General features: G+C 47.4%; 1 protein-coding gene across 6 annotated transcripts in view; it reads right to left on the bottom strand.

Moving 5' to 3' along the window:
- Positions 1-422: 422 nt before the first annotated feature.
- The window catches only part of LOC124303056 (protein jim lovell), a 121,561-nt gene continuing 97,417 nt past the window's right edge, over positions 423-24,566 (bottom strand). For 3 of the 6 annotated variants that reach the window (XM_046759809.1, XM_046759831.1, XM_046759799.1), the window contains 2 exons: positions 6,223-6,565; positions 423-5,212 (listed from right to left, as the gene is read on the bottom strand). In XM_046759809.1, coding sequence (XP_046615765.1) covers positions 3,373-5,212; positions 6,223-6,565 — 2,183 coding nt within the window. In that variant the 3' untranslated portion in view covers positions 423-3,372. Of the gene's footprint in view, positions 5,213-6,222; positions 6,566-8,857; positions 9,095-9,721; positions 9,754-22,635; positions 22,701-24,566 lie in introns of those variants that run through there. The other 3 variants (XM_046759841.1, XM_046759827.1, XM_046759819.1) reach the window with 3 other exon arrangements.

The raw sequence follows: 24,566 nt of genomic DNA, 5'->3' as shown, positions 1-24,566 counted from the left end.
GAACGTATATCGGTACAACATCGTTCGTTTAAAGCGAGATTAATACAACGTTTTATGGAGCTTGCCAAACTTTCTATTTAGAAAAGAAAGCAGCGGCGATTATACAACTCTGTTTCTTCAAGATTATATCGCATATGTACAGCACCCTCAACGTTAATTAAATGTCACAATTTAAATATAGCAATAGGTATACGGTTAGGTGTTATATAATAATGTATTATACTCGTTTATTCGTTGCTGAACCCGAGACTCGGGTGAGAAAGAGCCGCTTATGCTATTGCGAGGTATAACAAAACGGCTGTGCGAGTCGCACTCGTCTTCAGAAACGAATGAATGACCCCACGTACACACCTATTATTGTTCTAGACACGTTAAAAGTCTAGTTAAAAACAAATATTAAAAACCAATTAAAACACCAGTCACACAATTGAAATAAAAAATTTATTCTTCAAATATTTCACTCTTAGGCTAACTCTCTCTCTCTCTCTCTCTCTCTCTTGCACCCTCTCTCTCTCTCTCTCTCTCTGTCTTTCTCTTTCTCGTTCTCGTTTCCCTCTTTACGGAACCGTATAATTATTGTACCATAATATTGCAGTCGTCCATTCGCGTCGAATTTGTATTTGAATCAGCATATCCTAGTTTCTCATCGGTCAAAACTTCTAATATCAACTATGCAACATTTAACAAACTATTTTTCTTTGTTCTAGCACATACATGTCACGCCCCGAGCGCGCGATTCTTTGCGTCTATCTTTCATTTCCATAACTCACATTCCCATACCCACCATTCTCATACCTTCCCAACTTTTCTCATTCAATCTTTCTCTCTACTTCGCTAAAGTTCATTTATTAATGGTATAATGACACTGCATACAGCCTCTACGATCCTACGTGTATTACATGCACAACGAGATTGATATTGTAATCAAAGTTGTACGAACACTCTGAACGTCACGTATTTCAGTAATTGCATTAACGACAGATTGTATATTTTTTAACTCACGGAAATTTATCCGCGTATGCCGAACACTTACCGTCAAATTTGTCGCAATTCAATTTTAAAGAATTCATTTTCCAAAGTGTCTATAACGTTTAAAGAATGAAGGACAGACAATTTTGTTTCTCAAATTCTCAAGAAATATTTTAGGTGATTGGTAAGGGTTGCATCCGAGGGGGTATTCATTCGCAAATCGGGTGACAAGCGATTGCAATGATTTTCATGCTTTAACGCGATTCCAACTGTGATTCCACGCGACTTTAAACTGACCGCTTTCCAAAGTGGTTCACGATTTCAACTTATTCAACGAACACCCCCTCGGCTGTATCTCCATGGTCCATGGTGCGTCATACACCCTCTCAATGACGCAAAGCCTTGCTTAGGAAATACCGTGAGGTGAAAAGTGAACGTGGTTGAATTTTGAAAACTCGTGCGCGCACGCCTGCAGCTCCGACTCGCGAATAACTAATTCGTTATTACAGGTTATTACATCAGCCCCAAGGACTGCACATTTGCGATGTAACCCTGCGCCCTCTCGGTGGGCCCCGATTTTAACGAAAATTTACAATTTCTCCCCATACCCTGCAGCCTACTTCCTTTATCTGTAATACGTATCTATGCACGACTATACGCTTTTCCTACATGTATACACGATCCGATTTCATTGCCAACGAAACATAGGTACACGTCCATATGTGTTATATTTATTCTCAGAGAAAGCCTGGCAACCTCGCGAAACCCTGTGGTCACCCCTGGCCATCGTGGAAAGTATATTGTTATTATTGTTGTTATTATTATTATTATTATTATTAATATTATTATTATTCATTAATTGATGATGTTGTTTTGTCGCTATTACTTTTACAATATAATTATTATCATTACACTCTGTGTTTCTTGGTTTTCTTTTCTTTTTTTGTAAATGTTTGTCTGATTTCGTATTTTTTCTATATTTTGTTTCCTTCTTGTATTCGATAACGAGGATTTTTTACCTTCGCAAAGGCGCGTTTAAGTATTCCTTGTACGGTCAATTTTATTAGTATCATTGTATTACTACCATTATTATTACTAACATTATTATTATTATCATTATTTTTATTATTATTACTTGTTCTTTTGTCTTCTTCTGTTTTTGCGATACGAATTCGCGGATCAAAGTCGAAGTTTATCACGAGCAAGGACAGTGACGTGATTGTTTCAAGTTCAATGCGATATGTAAAAATTATTGGGGTTAGATATTGTAAGCTTCGAATTTGATCTGCGATTTCACGTATATTTCGACGCGAAAAAATTTGTGTCTCTTTGCTGATTTTGTTTGCTGATTTTACGAACCGGTTATTGGTGAATTGAACTTAACTTGGATGATGCTTCGCGGATACCGTCTCGAGTAAAGCGTGGCGCACTGCGTTTCGAATCTTTTTTTCTCTTTCTTACCGTTTCATCCATAATTTAATACAGTACTATTTGGTATAATCGCTCAACGTAGCAGGAACTGTTCATAGTGGTGCTGTGAAATTGCAATCATCGGACGAATAACCAGTTCGCGTTCATGTCAATCTAACCAATTCCAGGTACGTGATTAATCTGAGTGTATAATTGAATAGAGCACGTTGAATTAGATGTTAAGAGATTTCAATGCACGCAACGGCGATGAGCACATTGATCTTCGGAAATTGTTCAATAAAGTTGAGAGAAAAATCAACGCGACACTGGATAATTTTCGTCCTCTGGAAATCACTTACTGATCTCGCATAATAATACATACACACCTGTGTAAATACATATACGGGAAAAGTAAGCAAAACACTAGAATGATTGCCGGCATTAAAGCCGAAGAATAACACAGCGAGATGTGGTCTTGCGAGTAGTAATGCATATTATACGCGTATTGTAAATGTAAGTAAGTAAGTAAGTAAGTAATATTACAGCTTTGTATAGTGAGAAACTTGCGTCGTTTCAAAGAGGGAAGTAAGCACCGCGTTATCGCAGTTTGAACCACCTCTCGTTGATGAGGGGTGGGTGGGGGGGGGGGGGGGGGTGGCGAGGGGCTTGGGGGTCAGTCTTTGTGTGAAGAGCATCCTGTTATTACAATGATGGGCGAGTTTTTCATTTTTTTTTGTTTGTTTTGTTTTCAACATGTTCACAATATACCATGTATACAGGTATACATATATACATATAGATAGTATCACGTATATGTATATATACATACATGTAATAAGTATACGTATGCAACTCTTGTTTTCTATGTACGTGCAGCGTCGAAGTCTTGTTTATATTAACTGGCTAATCTTACCGCTCCCCCGTTGAATTCCGAGGGTAATTTCGAAGCGTAAGGTCGCTCCGTTCCCGTTCGCGTTCCGTTCCGTTACGGTCCTATTCGGTTCCGTTCTGCTGAAGCAGGGCAGTGGGTGGCTGCGTCGATTGCACCAAAGAGTCGTGGGCGGCTGGTGACGGGCTTCGGCTCCGGGGGTTCGCGTCGCTGCTGCCGCTGCCGCCCCCGGCGCTGGGTGGCGGGGGTTCGTAGGCCTTCTGTTCGCTGGGGGGCAGTAGATGGACCATGCTTACGGGGACCGGAAAAGCCGCCCCGAAGTCGGGGAAGAAGCCCTGGGGAAGAGTGCCGCCGAGAAGAGGATGCGAGAAGGCCGCCTCGTCGCCGGGATGCGGAAGACCCGCGAGGGCGTGGGGCATCTGGGAGGGCGGCTGGGCGGTCTTGACGTTGTTGTTCAGGGAGTTCATCACCTCGCCGGTCGTCGACCCCGTGCAGTCCCTCCTCAGCTGTTCGAGCTTAAGGCTCTTCCCGTACTTCCCCCTGACGTACATCAGCAGGCTGTTGTACGGTATGCCGAATATCCGGCTAGCCTGGGAGGTGGTCATCTTCTTGTTCCAGACGTGCTGCAGCGCCTCGGTCAGCTCCGCGTTCGTCCAGGACCTCGGAGGGCCGCCGCGCGGCGCGCTGTGCTGCCCCTTTGGCCGCCCGACCGGAAGTCGCGTGTGCTCGCTCCATCGTCTCTGACCTTCGCCGTCGCCTCGGTGCTTTTTTGACTTCTTCACCGGGTGGTGTCCCAGGCTTGCACCCCCAAATAGACCGTGAAGGGTTTCCGGTTTGAAGTTTTCGTGAAGATCGGCCAGCAGCGAGCCCCGGTCCAGTCCGCTTCCGGGGGGAAACAGGCCTCCGGCACCCCCCAGCGGCCCCGCACCGTCCATCGGGAAAACGGCGACCGACCGCCTCTGAGTCAGCGGCGAATCCTGCTGCTGAAAGGGATGCGTCCTGTTGTGAGGACTCTCCTCTCGGGGGTGGTGGGCTAGCTGGTTCTGCGGGTGATTGGGCAGCCACTGGGCCGCGAGCTGGCCCAGACTTGTCAGGTACTCGCTGTGGTGATGCGGCGGCGTGAGCGAAAGCCCCGACATCCCCGGGAGGCTACCCGCCGGAAAATCCTGGAGGGATCCGTCGAGGTGAAGACTGGGACCGGTGAGAGGAGAGCCGCGGGGACTGCTCGCCGTCTCGCTTTCCGTCTTTATCACGTGATCGCCGGGGGCGGGTGACGTCGACCTCTTCATCGACAGGTTCTCGGCTATGTCTTCTTGCTGCTGTTGCTGCTGTTGCTGCTGTTGCTGCTGCTGCTGGTTGTTCTGGCTCTGCTGCAGCCCCGCTGGCTGCGGTTGACTGCTGAGGTTCAGGCCGCAGGCCGGGGGCGGGCTCGGTGTCGGATTCGTATGCGGGCGGCTCAGATCCTGGGGAAGGAGCTCCCCCGATCTTCTTCTTGGGCGAGCCTGCTTCCTCCGCGGCATCAGGGGCGAGCTGCAAGAGTCCCTTAGCTCTCGTAGGGAGAAACTGAGGTGGCCCATGTGCGGCAGTCTGTTTTCTTGGTGGTCCTGATGGTGGTAGAGGTCTCGGGGTGGCGCCTGACACTCCGACGCGTTGTCGTCGTCCTCCGGTGTTCCTTGGGCGTCTTCCGGCGTCGACGGTTCGCCGAGGATGTCCGTCGTTGGGGTTTCGGGCGGACTCGCGAGTCGTGGTTCCGTCGACGCCAAGCCCCGCACTTGAAGACTCTCGGCGGCTCGCATGAGGCCCGGAAGCTCGTGACGGCCGATGCGGACCTCGCCACGGTACATGAAATCCACAAGCGCGGTCACTTCGGTCCCGGGGAAATCCTTCAGGACTATAATCGGATGCTTGCAGGGGTGCTCCACGAATAGCCGTGCAAAGAACGGGCTGCAATTTTTCAAAATGCTTTTTCATTTTTTAATCTACCGCGCTGTCGTGTTTTTGAGCTTGCCGTAAATCCGACAATTCGTCGCTTATCTATTCGAATACTGGAAAAATCTCTCTGCCGAAGAATTCCGTGAATTACTGTGCGAGACCGTGCAAATAATTTATATTACTCAGTCGCACTGTATTGATAAATATGTCTTACACGGTGCCTAATTGTTCGCACAACAGCGGGATAATGTCCATTATTTGGCAAAAGCTGAAATTTTCTATTTGCTGTACAGTTTGTTCAACCGTAAGGAGCTCCAGCACCGTTTAGCCAACAACTTTTTGAACGTTCTGACATTTTTGAGACGCAGATAAAAAAGTAGTTGAATCGAGTAAATCGGTTATCACGGGTGGCCAAATAAATATTTAGTCGATCGAAATAAACATTATTTGGTTCAATCATTGCTGTATTTACTACAACAAATTTACAGTTAATATCCAGTTGGAGAGACTAAATTTTTATTCAGACACCCGTGATCGTGCATTCGGTTGGTTCAACAGATTAATTATTTTTCTTCATCAAAAAATCGTGCGAAATTTAAAGTTTTTTCATAGCGTTCTTCTACTTACGAATGTATTGTGCTCAGTTTACAGAATTAACAAACTTCCATTGTTAACAAGCTTACTCTTGAAAAGATAACCAAAAAATGATGCATCTATACTTGTTACAGTTTCAGATCTTTCCAATGATAAGTGTAATCGTAGTTAAAGTACAAGCTGATTAACTTTGACGTTATCTGTGATTGATTTTAACTAATCCTATTTTCACCACTATTATCATTAACATACCGCAGTAACGTTGATTTTGACATTTAAAGTGGAAAAAAACGATAATACTCCAAAATGGTGTGACTCTACGCAAGCTCATAGATTATTCAAAGATAATCTGTGATTGTCCCTTTTGGGACATCCGAATCCCGACACAGAAGCTCCAACCAAGCGATAATTTCGAAGACGTTTCTTACCTGCAGGCGCTGAGGACGACTTTGTGGGCCCTGAGGCTCGTCTCCGCGCAGACCAAGGTGACGTCGACGAGCGTTTCCGCGTGAAGGAGGTCCTCGAAGGCCCGCAGGATGTGTGTCTGATGGTTGTTCCACCTCAACGAGTACTGGGACTGGAGGGGCATCTCGGCAGGACTTCCCGCGGCACTGGACATCTTTCCTCTTCGTCGATCGTACGGATCGTCACGAAGCCACTGCTCCCCTTTTCTTGTCGCCTTCACACCTCGTTTTATTCTTCCTGATTTTTTCGCCTCTCTTCCATATATGCGGACGAGGTCCGTCCTGATTGTTGTATGGGACGCCGTGACTAAAAAATTGGAAATTGAAAAATAAATCACCCAACCACGAATCGTTTTCTTTGTTTGTTTGTTTTTTTTTTTTCTTTTTCTTCTCCCTTACATATCGAAATATACACGATATCTTTTGTTTTTCATTTGACACGATTTGCGATCGATCGGCTATGGCATTTGACCTGTTTCGCGCATTTGTGAACGAAATAATGCAGTTGCGGCTCAAAGTCGGGACTTACTCACGTTCGAATCCAAGTTCGCCATTATTTTAACGGTGATTGTAAAAATAGCAGTGTCGAAATATTAAGGCGAAGGATTTGAGCTATGCGGCTCCCGGAGTCAGGGGCAACAAACGGTTTAGCGATGAAATAATTTTTACGGTACCATTGAGTAATAAACAAGCATGTCAAAAGTCGTGTCTGACTAATCCGTTCATGCTAAACGTTCCCATGGTCACGATCCACGTAGGAAATGCGCTGATAATTGAAGAAGCCTTCGCGGTTACGGAAAAACGGAAGAAATATTTGTTCCCCAGCTGGAAACGGTCATAAATATCGTTGCGGGTATAAGATTTAACTTCGAGGAAAGTTCGATACCGTTCAAACGATCGGTCCTTACTAACGCTTCTCATCGTCAGACCGTAATGAGATACGGTGTTACGTAGAATTGATTGACGGTGCAGTATTAAAGATTTTATCGTCGGAATCAACGAATCAGCGTTTACCTACTGCACTTTCTAAGCCGGTACAATTGATTCTTGCTTTTCACTCATTCACTCATCGGTGAAATGGACCGAAAAAGAATACTGCAAGTCACGAGTCTATTAAAAGTTTAAAAAAATTTCATCGATTATTGCCGCCATGAGCTGTACGATCGAATTTCCCGATGGCAAACGCAAACGTGTGAAGTGTTACATACTGCCAGAATCGTTAAGGACTCTTAGATGATCAGCAAGAAAATCCGTCGACCTGAATTTTAACCGATCCTCGTTTTATCTCGCGCGAGTCCCTTTCCTCGCTCTTCGTCTCTTCGACGGGTCTGTCAAACGCAGAGATCTATCTTCTAGGTTCCACAGATTGGGATTTATACGTACGCAATCAGCCTTGAAATTGACAATTAAAACAAACTTTCACAGAAATCTTTGCTTTCTACGACGTTAACGAGTCATTTTTACGATCTACATCCGACTTTGTGATCGGCAATAACACGCATGTGGTCCTGTAACGGGTTACGATTCAATTGGAGGTTTCGTGTAACGCGATGCGTGAACGGATAATAAGAAAGCGACAGACAATCCGACGACGTGATGTATCTGCCATCTCAAATTCCCCCTCGGGCAGGCACAAGGTATGCCTATTTTTGTTCACCGGAATACACGCAGGTGTATGTATAACGTCGCAGTGACGACAAACGGCAACGTGCCAGCCAGGCGTCGACGCGCCGTCGTAGCGCCGCCCAAAATTTCCCGCGAAATTTATTGTCAAACTCACGTGCTCCGCCGTGCACGAAAAGTTTGACGAGGAGGAACTGCCACACGTCGAATAATATTAATTAACAAATTAGGTACACGAGAGAACCGAGTTTGTCTTGAAATTTTTTAACCGGAAAACCGCTGATCCGCGAGTAGTAAGTTTTTCACTCAAATTTCGTTCCACGAATAATAAACATTCCAAGCTATTTCGAAGCAATAAGCATTGCAAGTGGGCAACAAAGTCATTTCTTGCGTTACGTTGTGGATTAGCCGTTAATGAAGGTATGTGTAGAGAATCCATAGATTTCATGCGTGGTAAACATATACGAAGGGGAAACAGTTGACAATCATCTTGAAGTTTCGAACGTGTTATAAGTTGAGTGAGACTTGTCAAGTTTGAAACAAACCTCATACGCGTCTCGTTTTTGAGTGAGAAAGTTTCGGTACACGTTTGAAACGAAATTAACTGCAGAAACTCTCTGCTTGTTAGAACGGAAATAACAATTCTACACTGAAATTGTGTAAGTATAAAGGCAATGCGCGAATTACGAATCAGACCGGTAGAATATGTCATTTTGCAATATAATTGTAGTAAAAGAGACATACGTACGCAGGGGTAGCTTCTCGGTATAAACAAAAGACAACTGAACTTTGTTGACCCGTGCAAGCCTTGTCGACAAACTGTTGAAGAGTTTGAAAACACCTTGAACTTTGTCGCAAATTCTTTGACACCCAGCGCGAGAGTCGCGCAAGAAAATCGCGTGGAATTTTATCGGTTTTTAATTGCAATGACGGATCGGATTTAGAATCGAGAAGAAATCAAACAATAATCACTTACAAAATTTAACACAACGCTGAACGCTGATCCGTTTTCACACAATCAGAGCGAACCGCGTTTAAATATCGGTCGTTATTATGTTGGATTATGTCACTGCAGGATCGAACAGCGTTATGTTATACGTTGTGTTGTGAAAAATCAGTTGTCACCTGCACTGTTCACCCACAAAATTATATATCGGAACGAGCACTTTGCCGATTGACAACAAAAACTATCTCAAACAGCAACAACAACAAGAACATCATCGTCAACTTCTAGGCATGCATCTTAGCAGCACGGCGTGAATTATTCGTTTGAACAAGAATTATACATAGAAATCGAGGAGTTGTTAACAATAATATTAAAAACGAACTATATTAAATTATCACTGGTTTCATGTATACATGTTTTTTTTTTCCTCTTCCCCGATACGCCAACGTAGCGATGAATCACGCGGTGCCGTTGAATTTGTTTTCTCCGTTTCCTTGATCAATCGCGGATCGCTTCGTTCTTTCACTGAACACAACAACGTGGGACCACCGGCCGGTGTATCCAACCAAGGCAGGGGTGGAGGGGGCGGATGGAGCGGGGAGGGGTAGGAAGGTAGGTTGTCAAAAGTGAGGGGGGTGTTGATGGGCGGCGGAGGGAAAGAGGGGGGAGGGGGGGTCAACAAACAACTTGGAGTAAAACGTCCGACGTTGGTAGCACTTGGCACATATCGACGATCAAATCTTAGCGAAGGATCGTTGTACGACGCGAGGTATTAAGAAAATACAGGTGTACGAGTAGGGCAGAACTGAAACTTTGCAACGTGTGTCTCGTCGAATTTGGGGGCGGCGGGGGGGTGGGGGGGGGGAGGGGGGGCGCCCTCTGTGACAGACGTACCGTGACTCTTGTTTGCGTGCGTTGTGGCGGCGTCGGCGACGGCCGATGAGTGAATGCGCCGTGAGGTTCGGCGCCTCTTCCAAGACCCCCACCCTCGCCCCCCACCCCACCCCCCCTCCCCCCGAACTCCCTCACGACCCCTCCGCTGAAACCCACCCCCGGGCGCCCTTCCAGTACGCGGGCCGCGGCAAACGTACGTGCCGTACTACCCTTCCACTCTCTAAACCGACCCCTACTCGCCCTCGGCCGCCCGCAGGACAGGGATGGATGACGCCACGCACGAGGTGTCCCGCCGTCGCGAAAACCCCGCGCCTGCGCTCCTCTTCGGCGAGAACCCCGAAGAACACCGCGCGATCGCTGATTTCGGCGCGAGTATCGCGTTTTTGACTCTGCAGGGGACGATTCGCGGTAGAGGTGCGAAAAAACACGGGGCCGTATTGTCTAAGACGTATAAAATAATTGGGAACTCTAATTTTTCGGACTATGGCATCCACGCCGAGGAAGTCTCGAGCGATGTCCTAAGCACAGACTTTTTACCACGGTTACTATCGAGATTTTACACAGGTTGAGCACATATCATCATCATTTCAAAAAATCGTGACAAACCTTTTTTTTTTATATCCTTTGGCGAGAAGAATTCGTTGGCGACTTCGAATTTGAAATGTACGTTATGTATGTCTTCCGTCGTACGATGCGGATATCTCAGATCGTAATAGCCTTGATAAGTGAATCGCACCTGATCATTCGCTTTACCAACTCACGTAGAGTTCGCAAGCCAAATTTCATAATTATCCTCGTTCACCGATAGTTTGTTTGTTTGTTTTTCTTTCTTCTTCTTTTTGACATATACTTGTTTCGTCGAGTGTTTCAAGAAGAGCACATGCCACCATCGATCAACGTCGCACTGCCCCGTACACGTCGTGGATGCTTCTGTAATTCCTATCCTTGTCACTCACTGTAAAAACTCACACTTCATTGGTCACGTTCACCTGAAAACTGGCCGTGCGTCGATACGGTACGATAATGTTGCGGAGGGTAAGACTCGTTACTTGGGGGATCGGAGCGAGCGGTGAAGCGACTGTTGTTACACACGAGCGGCACTTGGAACGGTCGCGATATGACTGCCTCCTCAGACTCGGCTGTGGAAGTGGAGGAACCGAGGAACTGAGGAAGTGACGAGGGGTCCCACCTCCATGGCTACCTCTACCAGGGTACCTGCCCACCGACCGGGCCCTCTCCCCACCAGATGTGGCAATCCTCGTGCCCACGTGTAGATCGGTTGGTAGAATGGTCGGCAGAGAATGGTAGGTAGGTGGCAGCTATAGGTGGAACGTAGGTGGAACGCGGCCGGACAACCGTCTCCTCCTCCTCTCCCTCCCCCTAGCCCCATCCCCCCGCCTCTTTTTCTTATTCCTTTTCCTCATCTTCCTCCTTTGCTTCTTCTTCTCCTTCTTCGTCTTCCTCACGAGCGGCTTTCCGGACCCTGGTCGGTGCGTTGCAGGTAAAACAGCAACGCACGCGAAACGACGATTCTAGAGTTTGCACCGCGCTCTTGAGGCCAAGCTTACCTGGTTTTACCACTTCGCAGCAACCCTGCAGCCGTCCCAAATCCCAGGAAGGATCACCTTCCCCTCACATATGGCCTACTAGCTGGAAGGCCACTGTCGCTTTTGTTAATTTTAATTTTACAAGTCCCAAACACGCTGTATGAATTCGTAAAAGGTGCACTTAAAAAGATTACCTATACGCTGTTCCAGTGAATTTTCCAGCAACGTTTTGCGACACGGTCGAATAATATGTTCTCACCGAGAGTCGTGATCTGAGGTGAAATATTTTAGCGGTATGACACGGTTTTGAATTACCAAGATCTCTAAGATTTTAACATTAATTGGTTATTCCGCCTGGGTTTTAGGCCAAGAGTATATAACCCACGCAAGTTTTAATAGAAATTATTACGGTCGATTTCAACAGGTGCTCCATTCGCAACAATTACCACCAGTGATTTAGCAAAAGCTGTGTTGAAGCTCAGCAGGAACTCTCCGAGGTGATGATGGCGGATGCAGGATGGTGCAAGCTGTCCATGCGATGCATGAAAAGAGAAACTTGTAATACCCAACGGTGAGATAGTATAAACGCAATTACCCGCGCTGCGCGATTTTTACTATTAGAAACGGTTGTCAGCGGGTAAGAAAAAAATCGGCTTACAGATCGGTTGTTCGTATAATCGTATACCTTACATCAACTCACCGTGTGTTTACGGATATACATATCGATACGTTACACCTATTCGATCGGCAGCGAATAGATACACCTGTCGATTTACCGGATGAAACAATATTCGTACATATAATCTGAACATATTAGGGTGGTAACGGAAGTATTCTCTACGACATGGGTAACATGACAATGTCAAAGAGCGGGATAGAAAGAGAGAGAGAGAGAGAGAGAGAGAGAGAGAGAGAGAGAGAGAGAGAGAGAGAGGGAGAGAGAGAGAGAAAGAGAGAGAGAGAAGGAAAAGTCGGATCCGATCAGCCTTCGCACAATCACCTGTTCGACACCTGAGCGCCGGCAAGTGGTTTCGAAAACTTGCAGGGATCCCCCTCCCTCTCGGCCCCCTCGCAAGCATCAGTTCCTCGGCGAAGGAACCCCCGGTAGGTGCGGAACAGAGCCAAGCGCCCAGTGGCACCGGATCCGTGGCTATCTGGCCAGCCACCCCAGTGCCAGGCAGAGGTTCTCATCGGGGAGACGCGATGTGCACATGCGGGATCGGGCGTAATGTAGGCGCGCACAACCCCGTCGTTTGCTAGAAGAGTGAAGAGTGAAGCCCGCCTATGGATGTATTTTTTAATTATTGATTTTAATGACGAGGGGGGCAGCTGCCAACGCCATCTTGGATGCTGGGCGGAGTAAGACGCGTCCCTTCTCTCTCGTCTCTTTCTCTCCTTCTCTCTTTCTACCTCTCTCGTTAACTCTCCGCACACTCTCGCCTCTTCTTTCACTCCGGATGCACGAGGTCTCTCTCTCTCTCTCTCTCTTTCTCTCTCTCTCTCACTTTCTCTCTTTCTCTGTCGTTCATTCCCTCGCTCTTTATTCCCCTTCCAAACGAGTCCTCACCCTCTTCCTCTCTTACGCCGAGAGATAGACAGATGATAATTAAGAAAGCGACGCGACGAACCACCGAGCGTCGCGACGCCGTTGCTTCGAGGATCCTGCCTTCTTTCATACTACATCTCCGTTTGCTAACGCGACTGTGAGGTTTTTCCTTCAAGTTCACCTGCGTATAACTCTTAACATTCGATAAACAACTTAGTTTCACCCGCCGATCTTGCAACAGATATGATATTCAAATAAGGGAGGCAAATCTTTTCGTTGTGTCAGAATCTTCACTCCGATATACCTATACACCGCACGATTTCAACTAAACTTCTGACCAATTACCGATCCGGGAACTGCGACGCTGGCGCCCATTAGGCGAAGGAAGAGGAGCCCCAGCACCGCCAAAAGAGAAACTGAAAAGGAAGGAAAAGGGTCCCCGGCTCGAAATGAACAAAAAAGAAATAGTTGAGCCGCAGTAGCTGTCTTGGGTAGCAAATGTAAGGACCGGATGGTCGCGAAGACCGTACAGTATTTCGGAATTCTTGTCTTAGAGACCGTACGCTCGGTGCAAATCGCCTTTCCAACACATCCCTCGTCAAACGAGTGACGCGATCCTCAACTTACAAAATTCCAAGCAGCGCAAATGTTGTAAAATTGTATAGCATACCCCTGTTGAATGTGTAGCCTGCACAACGGAACATGTGAAACACAAGTACAGCGCATACCTGCAGTCAGAGGGTCACTTAAAGAAGAAGTACATACATAGAAATTTTACGAGCCCAGAGTGTCCCGAAGTTTAATTTATACCTGAGCGAGCTGTGGGTATAAACGTATGGTTACTTTTGCAGGGGAGGAAACCTTGACGTCGGTGTAATTTGTGCGAGGTGGGGGTCGGCTCGCCCTGCGAACAATACATCGTCTTTCCGTAGTTTTGTCTTCCTTTGGCAAGTTTCGGGAATATCGCCCAGGTAGGTATGCGTGCCCGTACAGTTAGCCCCAGCGGGGTGCCTGCCTGCACGTAGGTGTACATACAGGTATAATATCCTGCTCGTGCATGGGTCACGCGGTGTATTTGTTCGGTCAGCACTGCCAACTCCTTGAAAGTCCTTTGGCGTAGCGAAGGAATTAATTACGATAGGCGAATGCGGAGGGTAGAACCCGACGAACCCCCGTTGGGAGAGCGAAGCAAACCGAGAGGAAGAGAGAGGGTGGAGTGTAGGAGCGAGAGAGAGGGAGAGGGTTAGCTATACCGTCCATTTCCACGTGCGTGCGTAACTCGGGTCGGTATGTGAGAACAGGCGACGCACTTTTTACCTGAAATCCTTAAACACGAACTTTCGGTGTCGGCGATGATCTTTCGAAACCGAGTTAAGCCTTGCGCGAAAGAAAGACTGAGAGGTAAAAAATTGTGCGTAGGTATATCTTGTAGGCGACACAGTCGGTGGACGGTGAAACACAACGCGGGTCGATTTTTATAGGGCGATGAAAATTATTGGCTCAAAGAGTGCCGCGGGTGAGGAGGTCGAACAAGTTTAATCCTCAAACCGCGTTAGAAATCGATCGACACTTCGGGGTGATTTCCCTCTGGCAATGATCTGCAGCAGTTCAGGTTGTACATAATATACCTTATATTACAATATTACACGTATAATTATAACACCGCCAGAGGTGTGACGCTCTTGGTTTAATCACCGAAGCCTGGATAACGGAGCGCGATAAATTTACTAAAAATTTTACGGTTATATTGCGCAGATGAGCGATCACTTTGACCACTGGCGGAAATCGCGTCGTTTCAGTCGGTTTTTGCGGATCGAATAAGGTATATAACACGCGGGATGAATGCACCGGGAACGAGGGTTTCATCGATACACCGATTACGGCATCCGCCAAAACGCGATCATTCGAATCGCAATTAATTTTCTTCGTAATAAAATTCACCCCTTGCTCGAAGCGGAGTCGAGTGAACTCGTTCTTTCCGCCTGCAACAACCGTTCGCGGAGTCCGAGATATTCGAGGGAACGACGAGGCTTCGAGAGTCCCCGAGTCGTCATCTCCGGATGCAATCATCCCGAAGGACTCCTCGATACTTTCCGGGGGCTCGCCGCGAGGCCCCGCGGAACCCTGTCGAGAATTAATTAGCATCGTTCTCCGCGGGGGGCATCAACGCGGTCGACGCCGCTTAGGTCGGTGCTGAGTCACCTGGAAGCGATGGAACTGGAGTCCTCCTTACACTTCTGTGTGCCACGGGGCCCAGCATCCACCTCCGTTGGTCGTGTGAACTCGCATCAACCACCGTCAAAGAACTCCTAATCGTGTTTGATGTACGTGCACCAGGTGTGCCGGAGGCCGGAATCGCCGTTCTGGCTTTTTACGATTGAGACGTCGGGAAAATATGTAATTTACTTATCGAAGTAAGACCGAATTAAGAGCGTCGTTAGGCACGGCCCTACGGTTCCGACGCTCATCAGCCGTCCACTCCCAGAATCTCAATACGAGCGATTTCGGATTTCGGTCAGGAACGCTCTCATTTAGTCCCCGCTAAATTTGCATTTCTCCAAAAGGGCTTCCTTCGACCGAGTATATAAGACCTGGGGACCCGTATACTCGGTGAGATCTCGCCAGAAAACGGACTTTGCGTTGAACCTGTATCCTTGAAACAAAGAGCGCCGATCTGATGCGTGCGGAAATCAGCGCGCAGCTGACTTCAATCTCCATACTTTTACTCCGGTCTCCGGTTTCATTTTTGTTTTAGTGTGTTTTTTTTCAATTTTATTTCCCTGAACAATTATGTCAATACCATTCAAGTTTCGAGATGTTCGTTACTTTTGTTCAGTTGCCGTTAAGCGTGAATGTAATAATAACTGAAAATCATAAAATTGACAATACAGCGAATTTTTAAACGAATCGAAGAAACGATTTGGAAATTTTGTAACCCCTACTTCCCGAAATTTCCTTATTCAGGAATTTGTGGTGACTCCTATACTACGGCTTATAATATGACAGCGACACCTGACAGCGACGATCACACATAATTAATAAATCATGAGCAAAATTACCTGGATCCTGATAAGTAAAAAAGACTAATACGTCCCTCGAAAATTATCGGATACAGCTGATAGCGTGTGCCAGTTAAAAAAAAAATATCGCTCAAAACCGTAATCACGTGCGATAAAAAATCGTTCGCTGCAAGGTATGTGAAAAGCTAATGTAGCGGCAAAGCTCCGGAGATCGGAAACCGCTGCATCCTCTCCCGATGAAACGGACCGAATCGCTGATCTGCAGATGATGCGTTGTTTCCAATTCCCACAGGACGGAGGAACGTCATAGACACTGGACGAGGTGAAGATCAAGTCAGTCTCGCTGCGTCCTCTCGTCTCGATCTTTTCTATTCTTGGCAAAGTTTTCCTTCTCTGTCTTTCTCTCACTTTCCCTCCCCCCCCCCCATCACTCTTTTCCGTTCTTTCTTTCCTCTACCGCTTATCCTGGCAAAAAGAAGCGGGAGGAAGAGGGGGAGGGAGGGGGGGGGGTGTCGGCGGTGGATTGAGAGCCGGGGGAAGAAATAAAACGAAATCAGATCAGAGCGGAATCCGCGTGGGCCGGCAATTACTGACGGCCGGCCACGATCGCGTCACTCGGTCCTTCGCTCGTCCCGTTCATCCTGCAGGACTATCCCTGCCGGGATAGCCAGCCGTGACATCCGCGTGTGTGACGGCGATATACGAAAACCTTGAGGCTTGATCGGACGTGTTCCGTAGGCGGGCCGCATTTGTCCGTGGCAACTGATCCGGCTGATATCTCTTCCCAGGATTCGACTCCCGCAGCTTTCCCCTATTTTCTTCGTCTTTTCTTTACCTTTTTTTTCTTCTTGTTCTTCTTCTTCTTCTTATTCTCCGAGGTACAGCAAGAACCATGGAAGAAATGACCAGACTCTATCAGCGAGGGATGCCGAGGGCCGCTTGACGTGGCTTTCTCACTCTGATGAACCCCCCGTAGTCGAGTCATGCAAGGACCCACCAGGTCCTACCTGAATCGGCAAATGCATGCAGTAAAATAAATTCTTCACGACGGTGGAAATTTACACGGCAATCGTCGCAATATAAGTATTCTTACAGGAAATTTATGAGGCCCTGACATGTCATATATACCTACTCTGGTCGTATAATCGGGAAGAAATTTCTACTTTTTTCTTCCGAAAACAAGATCACTTACAACTATTTACCGTTGTGAAATACAGCGAGTCTTAGACGATACGTCACCGTTCGAATGAAAAAAAGAAAATCATGCGAGGTCCCGATTCCAATACTGGCAAATATACTGTTCGACGATCAGATGGTCCTAGCCGGATGGGATGTAACAGACGGTAAGATTTTAATGCCGAGTATTCATAGCTTTAAGCGTCGATCTAGTCTGACATGGCGTGGGGCTATTCGCCTATCGCGAAGGCGTGATCTAAGTTTTCTTATTTAATTATCTCAACGAGATGACTTAATGAGATGCCGGGAGCCGATACAGCGCCCGCAGAGGTGCGAGAAACCGTTCTACGGAGGCTGGAGCACGCGTTCCTTATCGTTCTCGCCTTCGGAATTATTTCTCGTCGCATGCGGTAATAAATCGTATACATATTATACCTATACAGTAGAACGTGAATGTCCGTTTCAGACCGACTGCTCTCTCGATACAGTGAAAAATTGCTCTCGACTCGGGAGGCCTGAATACTCTCAGCCTGCGGTTTAGAATATTCAAAAATTGCGAACCGAACGAATTGCAGGGTGAAAATTTTTCCTCGTTAATGATTACTTTCCAGAAAGTTTGTCTGGGAGAAGTCAAGAGCCGGTGGGGTCAAGACTTGAAGTTTTCTGTTAGATAAATAAAGTTGAATTAACCTGCCAAAAAGGATGCGATATCTCGGTTTACAATTTTGATTATATTTGTTTTTGCAAAATATCTCGCTTTGACCCTAATGTTCCTTCTTTCAGTTTGGATATACATTGTGTTCATTTTCTATCACAGACAGTTTTTTATACCTGCTCGATGTGTGAATGGATTCAGGAAAAAAAAAATGTGAAACCAATTCAGATGAAATTGGGATGGAAAGTCAAATGTTTGACGCAAAAATACAGCGTAAGACTTTGCCAACAGCCCCGACTTTCCGATATACATATTATACCTTGTGATATCGGAAAAAAGCAGGCCATAATCAAAATTAATTTACTTGTATATAGTTTATATCCACTGCACGATAATTAGTTAGAGAACTTAAACTTGTGGAAACTATAAGTATGCGCCTTGTTTGGTCAAATTCACTCTCTTTTATTCTCAGCAACAGCGTGATCCGAAACTCCCGGGAATCTGTAGTAGTTCCCATATTTTACGATTAAAAATTTGTAATCCATCCGTTTGGTTAGGAATAATCATTTCCGTAATTCAAGTGGACGCGATCTCGGTGTCGTCATAGAGCACACCTCGTTACAATAATTCCAACCTATACATAGTTGGGCAATCGTATCGTTGAATAACCGGCGGATAGTCGGTAACGATCATTGAATTAGCATTTGACTCGTCTGAAATTATGCCGAGCTGGCCAGGACCTCCGGCGCACGACTTTTTCCCTCGTAGGACAAGAGGCGTGGATGACGATTTGAAACGGTGACCGAAATATCGATACAGCTTGGAGCTGTTGTGTGCAATTAACCAGCATCCTCGAAACGCTTCGGCTTGCATAATTCTAAATGCGGAAACGGCGTCGAACGAGCGTTTAAACGTGAAGCGTCCTGCAACGTCAGAACCCTGCGAGCTGCACGTGAGAGACACAACTCCGGTGGTAAAAGAAAGTTGGCAGCGACAGCGAATCGTTGGCGATAATTATGGATCGGGCTGGAGATGTGGGTACCTGCGTAAGTAAAGCAAGCAAGCAAGCAAGCAAGCAGGCAAGTAAGCGCGGGGATGAACGAGTGCGAGAGGGACAGTGGGCGGAGGCGGGGGCGGGGGAGGGGGAGGGTTGGGTGAGAAAAGAGAGACGGAGTGATCGAGAGCTCGACGAGAGGGGTGCCCGAGGGAGGGATGAGACAAAGAGTGCGAGAGAGAGTGAGAGGGGCGACGGGGGGGGGGGGGGGGGGGGGGGTGAGAGGGAGAGGGAGAGGACCTCGGAGCGCGCAATAAGAAGGACGAAGAAGAACGTGGAAGGAACGCGTCACGTTTTCTTAAAACACGTCGCCTCTCCGCTTCCTCCGACCCCAGCCCCTTCACCCCCTCACCGCGGGCCGCGCAGCTTCGCGTTGATGAGTCGAGGCAAGCAAGAAGATGTGGAGAGGAAACGAGGGTTCCGCCTTGCGGGGGTTGAGGGTGGAGAAGGGGGTGGAATTAATGCACGCACCGGGCCACGCACCGGAACGCCGCGAACCCCTTACGCCAGTCAGCCTACTTCGTTATACGACAAGTATAAGAGCAGAGCACAGAGAGTTTTATTGATCGCCTGGCAAAAACTCAGGAACCCTCATTTCGTGCTACGTGCCCCCCCTCCCCCCTACCTCCCCCCCCCCCCCCCCCTCCCCCCGCACCCTTCCGCCCTTCCGCCCTTCCACCCCGTCCGACCCCCCCGGCGAAAGAAGTGGGCTGCCACTGCCGCTGCCTCTGATAATCTTTTACACTTAAGACAGCAACCCTTTCCCTTTCTGGCTCCCCTACCCTCGGAAGTGTCTTCTTCCTCCGCGGGAGGCCAACCAAACTGGATGGAAGGGGGCGCGAGGCGATCGAGGTTCGGGGCTCAACGAACATCCCGGCACTTCCGTGGACCCGGGTCTGATCTCCCTGAAATATCGCAATCACTTCCGCCCATCTGTAAATCCTTTTTCATTCTCATCACAATATTCAACCTCTCGTTGCACTTCTCTGTAGATTTGCCTATCTAGATTTTATTCTAGCTGAACTTTCCACTTTCGACCATGCGATTTATGACTCGATTAATCATTTCTGGATTGAGTAAGCCAATTTCATTGTTCCCGATGTCGACCCTTTGATACGATGATGTTCCGTTAAAAAGTAACTGAGCTTATTGTTAGATCGACTGACCGAACACTGTTATCACCACTGTCAACCGGATGTGCAAGTTCCATTGTAAGCGAACTTTTTTTTACTTTCATGATCCACGTGGATTAGAGTCAGCTACTGCGATTGCTGGGAAAGTGGGAAAGGGTTGGGAAATCTTCGTGGTAATTTGAACGTAAAAATAGAATAAACTTGGCCGCAGTAGAATCAGTTAGTTAAGATGAGTCCAATGAGTCGAGTAATGTAATTATTAAAATTTAATCATCTTCTTCGTTCTTCCGCGGTGTTGTCACGTCCCTCTTCCTCGGTGTCCAAGAAAGTTGACTGTCCCTTAATTTAGTACCGTAATAAATATACTTTCCTAGTTGAGTTTCCGTTCAATCCTTCAGGTTATTCAGGCGACCGTAGAGTTACCAGCAGGAATATCATTATATCTGTTGCCGTCATGGACTGCTTTTTAGTTTTCCTTCACTCAAATCAAGAGCTCGCAACGAGAACAAGTTTTCACGACAATAGGTCGAAACTCGAATATGATACGAATTACAAGTATGGTTCAGTGAAAACTGCACAGTTTTACAAATTGTGCAAGGTGAGTGTGACGAGTCGGCAACCAATCGGAAGGTCGAGGCTGCAGGTAAAAAGGTGGGGAAATCTCTCGTGTGTTGACGCGACGGGGTTTCTTTTTCCCGCGCGCCGTTCAGAGTTTTTCCCTCTTTTTTCACCAACTAGGGAGGACTTTCGTCTATTGTTTCACGGACCTTTCATTTCGAGCGGAGGTACGTGCGGATCCGGGAAATATATACCGCGAAGACACGGGCGGAAATTTGTTCGTATGATTCGAGCGGCCGGACTCAGAAATGGATGAAGAAAAAATCTCGGAGGAAGCAATTGACGTGGCGGTTTCGGGGGTGAGCGAGCTCCGAGTCAGCCCCCCCATTATTCCATTAGCTCCTCAGAAATGTTGTAGATTTTGGTAAATTACGGGAATTGGAATATGCGAATGATACGCGATGAATATGAAAAAGCGCAAGACAGGGTTGACTAAGTCTCTTCCCCTCGGCTTGGCTACCGGCTGTTCCACTTCGACGAATCAATTGTTCTCTCCACTTCCCCTTCTCATTCCCATTCCCCCCGAACTCCCTCCTGCATCGTTCATGCATCGTTGTACATCACGTCAGGATGCAAATAATAAAAACAGCAAATTCATTTCGGTTCGCAAATTTCGACCGCCCGCGGATGCGCGCAGAACCTCGACACGTATATAAGTCCCTTTACGACAAGCTTATACAACTTCTTTCGTCACGCTGCACCGGCTCGTTATTGAGCTTTCGATAAATTCAGAAATTCCTACAAGCTGATCAAGGATCTAGGTGTAGGTATAAGATAGATACATATCTTGGAAAGCTGCGCACGCTTCATCCGTCTATGGAATTTGAAAAAGGTTGAATTTCCCGCGTCCCAAGTTTTGGAAAAAAATTTGAGCAAAGTGTCGAGTATCTGCCAGAAAGCTTTTGTACGAGTCAGGAAAAACGGATTGGCGGGTTGACAGAGCTTTTTAAAAACGCATTCCTCCAACGTTCCGCTCCCAAGAGCCCCGACCGATTTAGAAGAAACTCGATACCTACCCCACCCATGAATTAGCTCAGTATAGGAGCCCGTCCAACAAACTTCGTCGGAATATTACAGTATCACCGTTCGCTGTACGCGTGAAATAAAAAAGACGCGTTATTATTGTGCGAATAGATGTGATTGAGACGAACACGAGACGTGAAAAACGCGACGGCTTGACGCGTGGTATACACATTGTCCCGGGCTACTCTTGGTCTCCTTCGTTGTATCGGAGTAATAATAATAACAAAACAACAACAACAACAACAATTAGAATAGCGGTACACAATCATAGTAATGGCCGTAGGAAGGAACGGCTAGACGTTCACCGGTGACGAGAGGACGAGACCGAGGACAAGGAGAGTCCGTCGCGTAGGTCCCGCTCGGCGGGCTCTGGAATATTCTAATAAGCAAAATTTTCGCTTTTGTATTTAAGAAAAGGGAAAGAAGTGCTGGTGCTGTGCTCCGTGAGCTTCAAGCCTGCGTGCAGGGGTTGGGGGTCTTATTGTCTCAGAAGGGTGGCTGCTGGCGGCCGGAGGGGCCGGGGGCGGGGGTTTGAAGAGAGGCGGGAAAAGAGAGAAGGAGGAAACGCGGGGCCGCGAAGGAATGAGAAGAGGAGCCGAAGAAAGAGAAAAGGAGTCGCGGGCGGTCGAGGGAGGTTGGCGAGTGGGTGGCTGGGGGCGAGGGGTGGTAAGACGCTGCATGAAGGGTTGGAAATGTAGATAGAATTTCTTCATTTCGCGTCCCCTCTCGCCCTCTCGCGCTCTCCGCGGCCCCGGCGTCGCCTCCTCTCGCTCGCTCGCTCGCCTTCCGCCTCACCCCGCTCATTTCCCCATCCCCGCCATTCTTTCTCTTAAGACTCCGCGGCAGAGGAATCGTTAAAATCTGGCCGCCCCCCTTCCTGAACTCGGCTCCCGGCCGACGTCGCCCCAACCCTTGAACGCCGCTCACTCACTACTTACTTTCTCGCGCGCGAGGGGGGCGGCGGGGCCGGAGGAACACCCCCAACCCCACCCACCACCCGGGCCCCGGGGGTGGCAATCACCCATTAATCAAGGGGATGCGTGCACAGCCTTTGTACACGTCTTTTCAAACTCGATTGCTCGCGGGAGAGAGACAGAGAGAGAAAGAGACAGGGAGGACTTCGGAATACATCATACGCTCACCTTGTACAACGTTTATACGTGTGTGGTCCACCCTCTTATTCCTCCCTTCCTTCCGCTTCTTTTCCTTTTTTATCACATTCTCGGCATCCACCGTTCACAGCGTCTGCTTTCAGGCAACGTTTTTTCTACTCTCCGGTCGCATAAAGTTTCTTTACCGCTATTGCGATTACTCGGTTCACAGTTTCCGATTAACTATAATCGTGCCGAGTATTGGCCGGTGATCGGCTTGCTGCAAAGTCGAGGGAAACAGACGTGAAGGAAGAAGATAGAGTGATAAGGTGGGAATATTTGAAACACGACAAAAACTTGAGCGGTCAAACGCGCTGGTGAACGGATCGACAGCTTGCCGTTAGAGCGCATAGTTTCAGCATATTATTCTAATTTTCAGTCTCGTATCAATTTAGCTTCTTCGTGTAAGAATGAAAAAAAAAAAACAAGTCGCGAGATCCCGATTGTCGATGAATAATGCATAATAAACCCGGCCAATTAATGCTGATCAATGCTTCCTATCGAGGCAATTAGGCCTCCCATACAAGTGTTGCCGAGCAGGTATAATTATACAAACCACGGTTCACAACTCAGTGTTATACCATATACGAGAATGACATCGTGTAAATAATGCCACGTCATTTTCTCCGGCTACCTGTACCTTCGAAGTGTACTACGAAGACTGTCTATACCCGCGTTGCACACCCATCGAGTTATAATTTTTCATTTACGAGAAGTCGTCCTTTGATAATTCAACCCCCCCGCCCCCCCCCCTTCCCAACGTCGAGGGGTTGGAAAAAAATGTGCAAGGGCGCGAAGCGCGGTAACGCGGGAGATGAAACGAACTGTATACACATGCGACGTTAGAACCGGGGCGTTGGTATTCCAACGGACTCACCCTCGTCGCTGCGTGAAAAATATGTAAAGTATTGATTGCGTTTTATAATTACTTGGGAGCCGGGCCGCGTCTTAGCTCCCTTGCCCCAGAGGAAGGGGGACGCGTGTGCGTGTGTGCGCCCGTGTGCGTCCGTGCGTGCGTCTGGCGATGCTGCGTATGGAGCAGCGAGGGTGGGACGAAGACGGGGATAACCGAGCCGGTCGAGAGGGAGTAGGACAAGGGCGAGGACGAGGGTGAGGGTGACGCCGAAGAGAGGGTTCGGAGGAAAGTCCGGGGTGATGGAAAAAGGAAGAGGACGGAGGAAGAAGATGAAGAAGAAGAGAAGGAGGAGGCGGATAACCGGGGAAATACGTGTGTCTACATCGCTTCGGATCAGCCGAAAACCGTACGAGTGCAACGTACAAAGTATTTCTAATTTCTCTTACCGAACCGCGTAATTTTTCGAAAAAAAAAAAATATTGGAAAAAATGTGACGACTAAATTTTCAACAAAAAATTTCTGCGACAACGGATTCTTGTTCACTTCGATATTTACACGTACGTTCGTTCATACCATGTACATATCATAACGTGACCTGGTATGAGAGTTGTAATTGTTACGGGAAAGAAACATCGTTTCAGACTTCATTTCGTAAGATGTACATCCTTACGAGAAAATATGGGTACACCTAATATGGAAAAGGTCGTACGACGAATCGTCGTTGAAAAAGATTTGCAAGAACGAATGCATGGTAATCATTATTTTGTACGTTTATTCTCTTTCGCTGGTTCGACGGCTTTCCGAAATCCAGAATCACGCTCGCCAGACAAGCGATCAATGATTATATCGATCCGGGATATTGCCATCGAGCAAAAGCGAATCCTCATACCTACATGAGTCGCGTCAATGTGAAGCTTTGATTATACGCCACGATGATGCTTCAACTATCAATCTCAGCTACGAGAGAGCGCGTAGAAACAATGCGATATTGCCGCACACGCGTATGTTCCATCGGATCCGCATATCCAGTAAAATAGTCTAAGAAATTGAAGCTTGATTACGTATT

This window comes from Neodiprion virginianus, chromosome 1 (assembly GCF_021901495.1).
Source record: "Neodiprion virginianus isolate iyNeoVirg1 chromosome 1, iyNeoVirg1.1, whole genome shotgun sequence".
Taxonomy (NCBI): domain Eukaryota; kingdom Metazoa; phylum Arthropoda; class Insecta; order Hymenoptera; family Diprionidae; genus Neodiprion; species Neodiprion virginianus.
The sequence above is the reverse complement of the archived record's forward strand: the minus strand, read 5'-3'. Positions and strand labels throughout refer to the sequence as shown.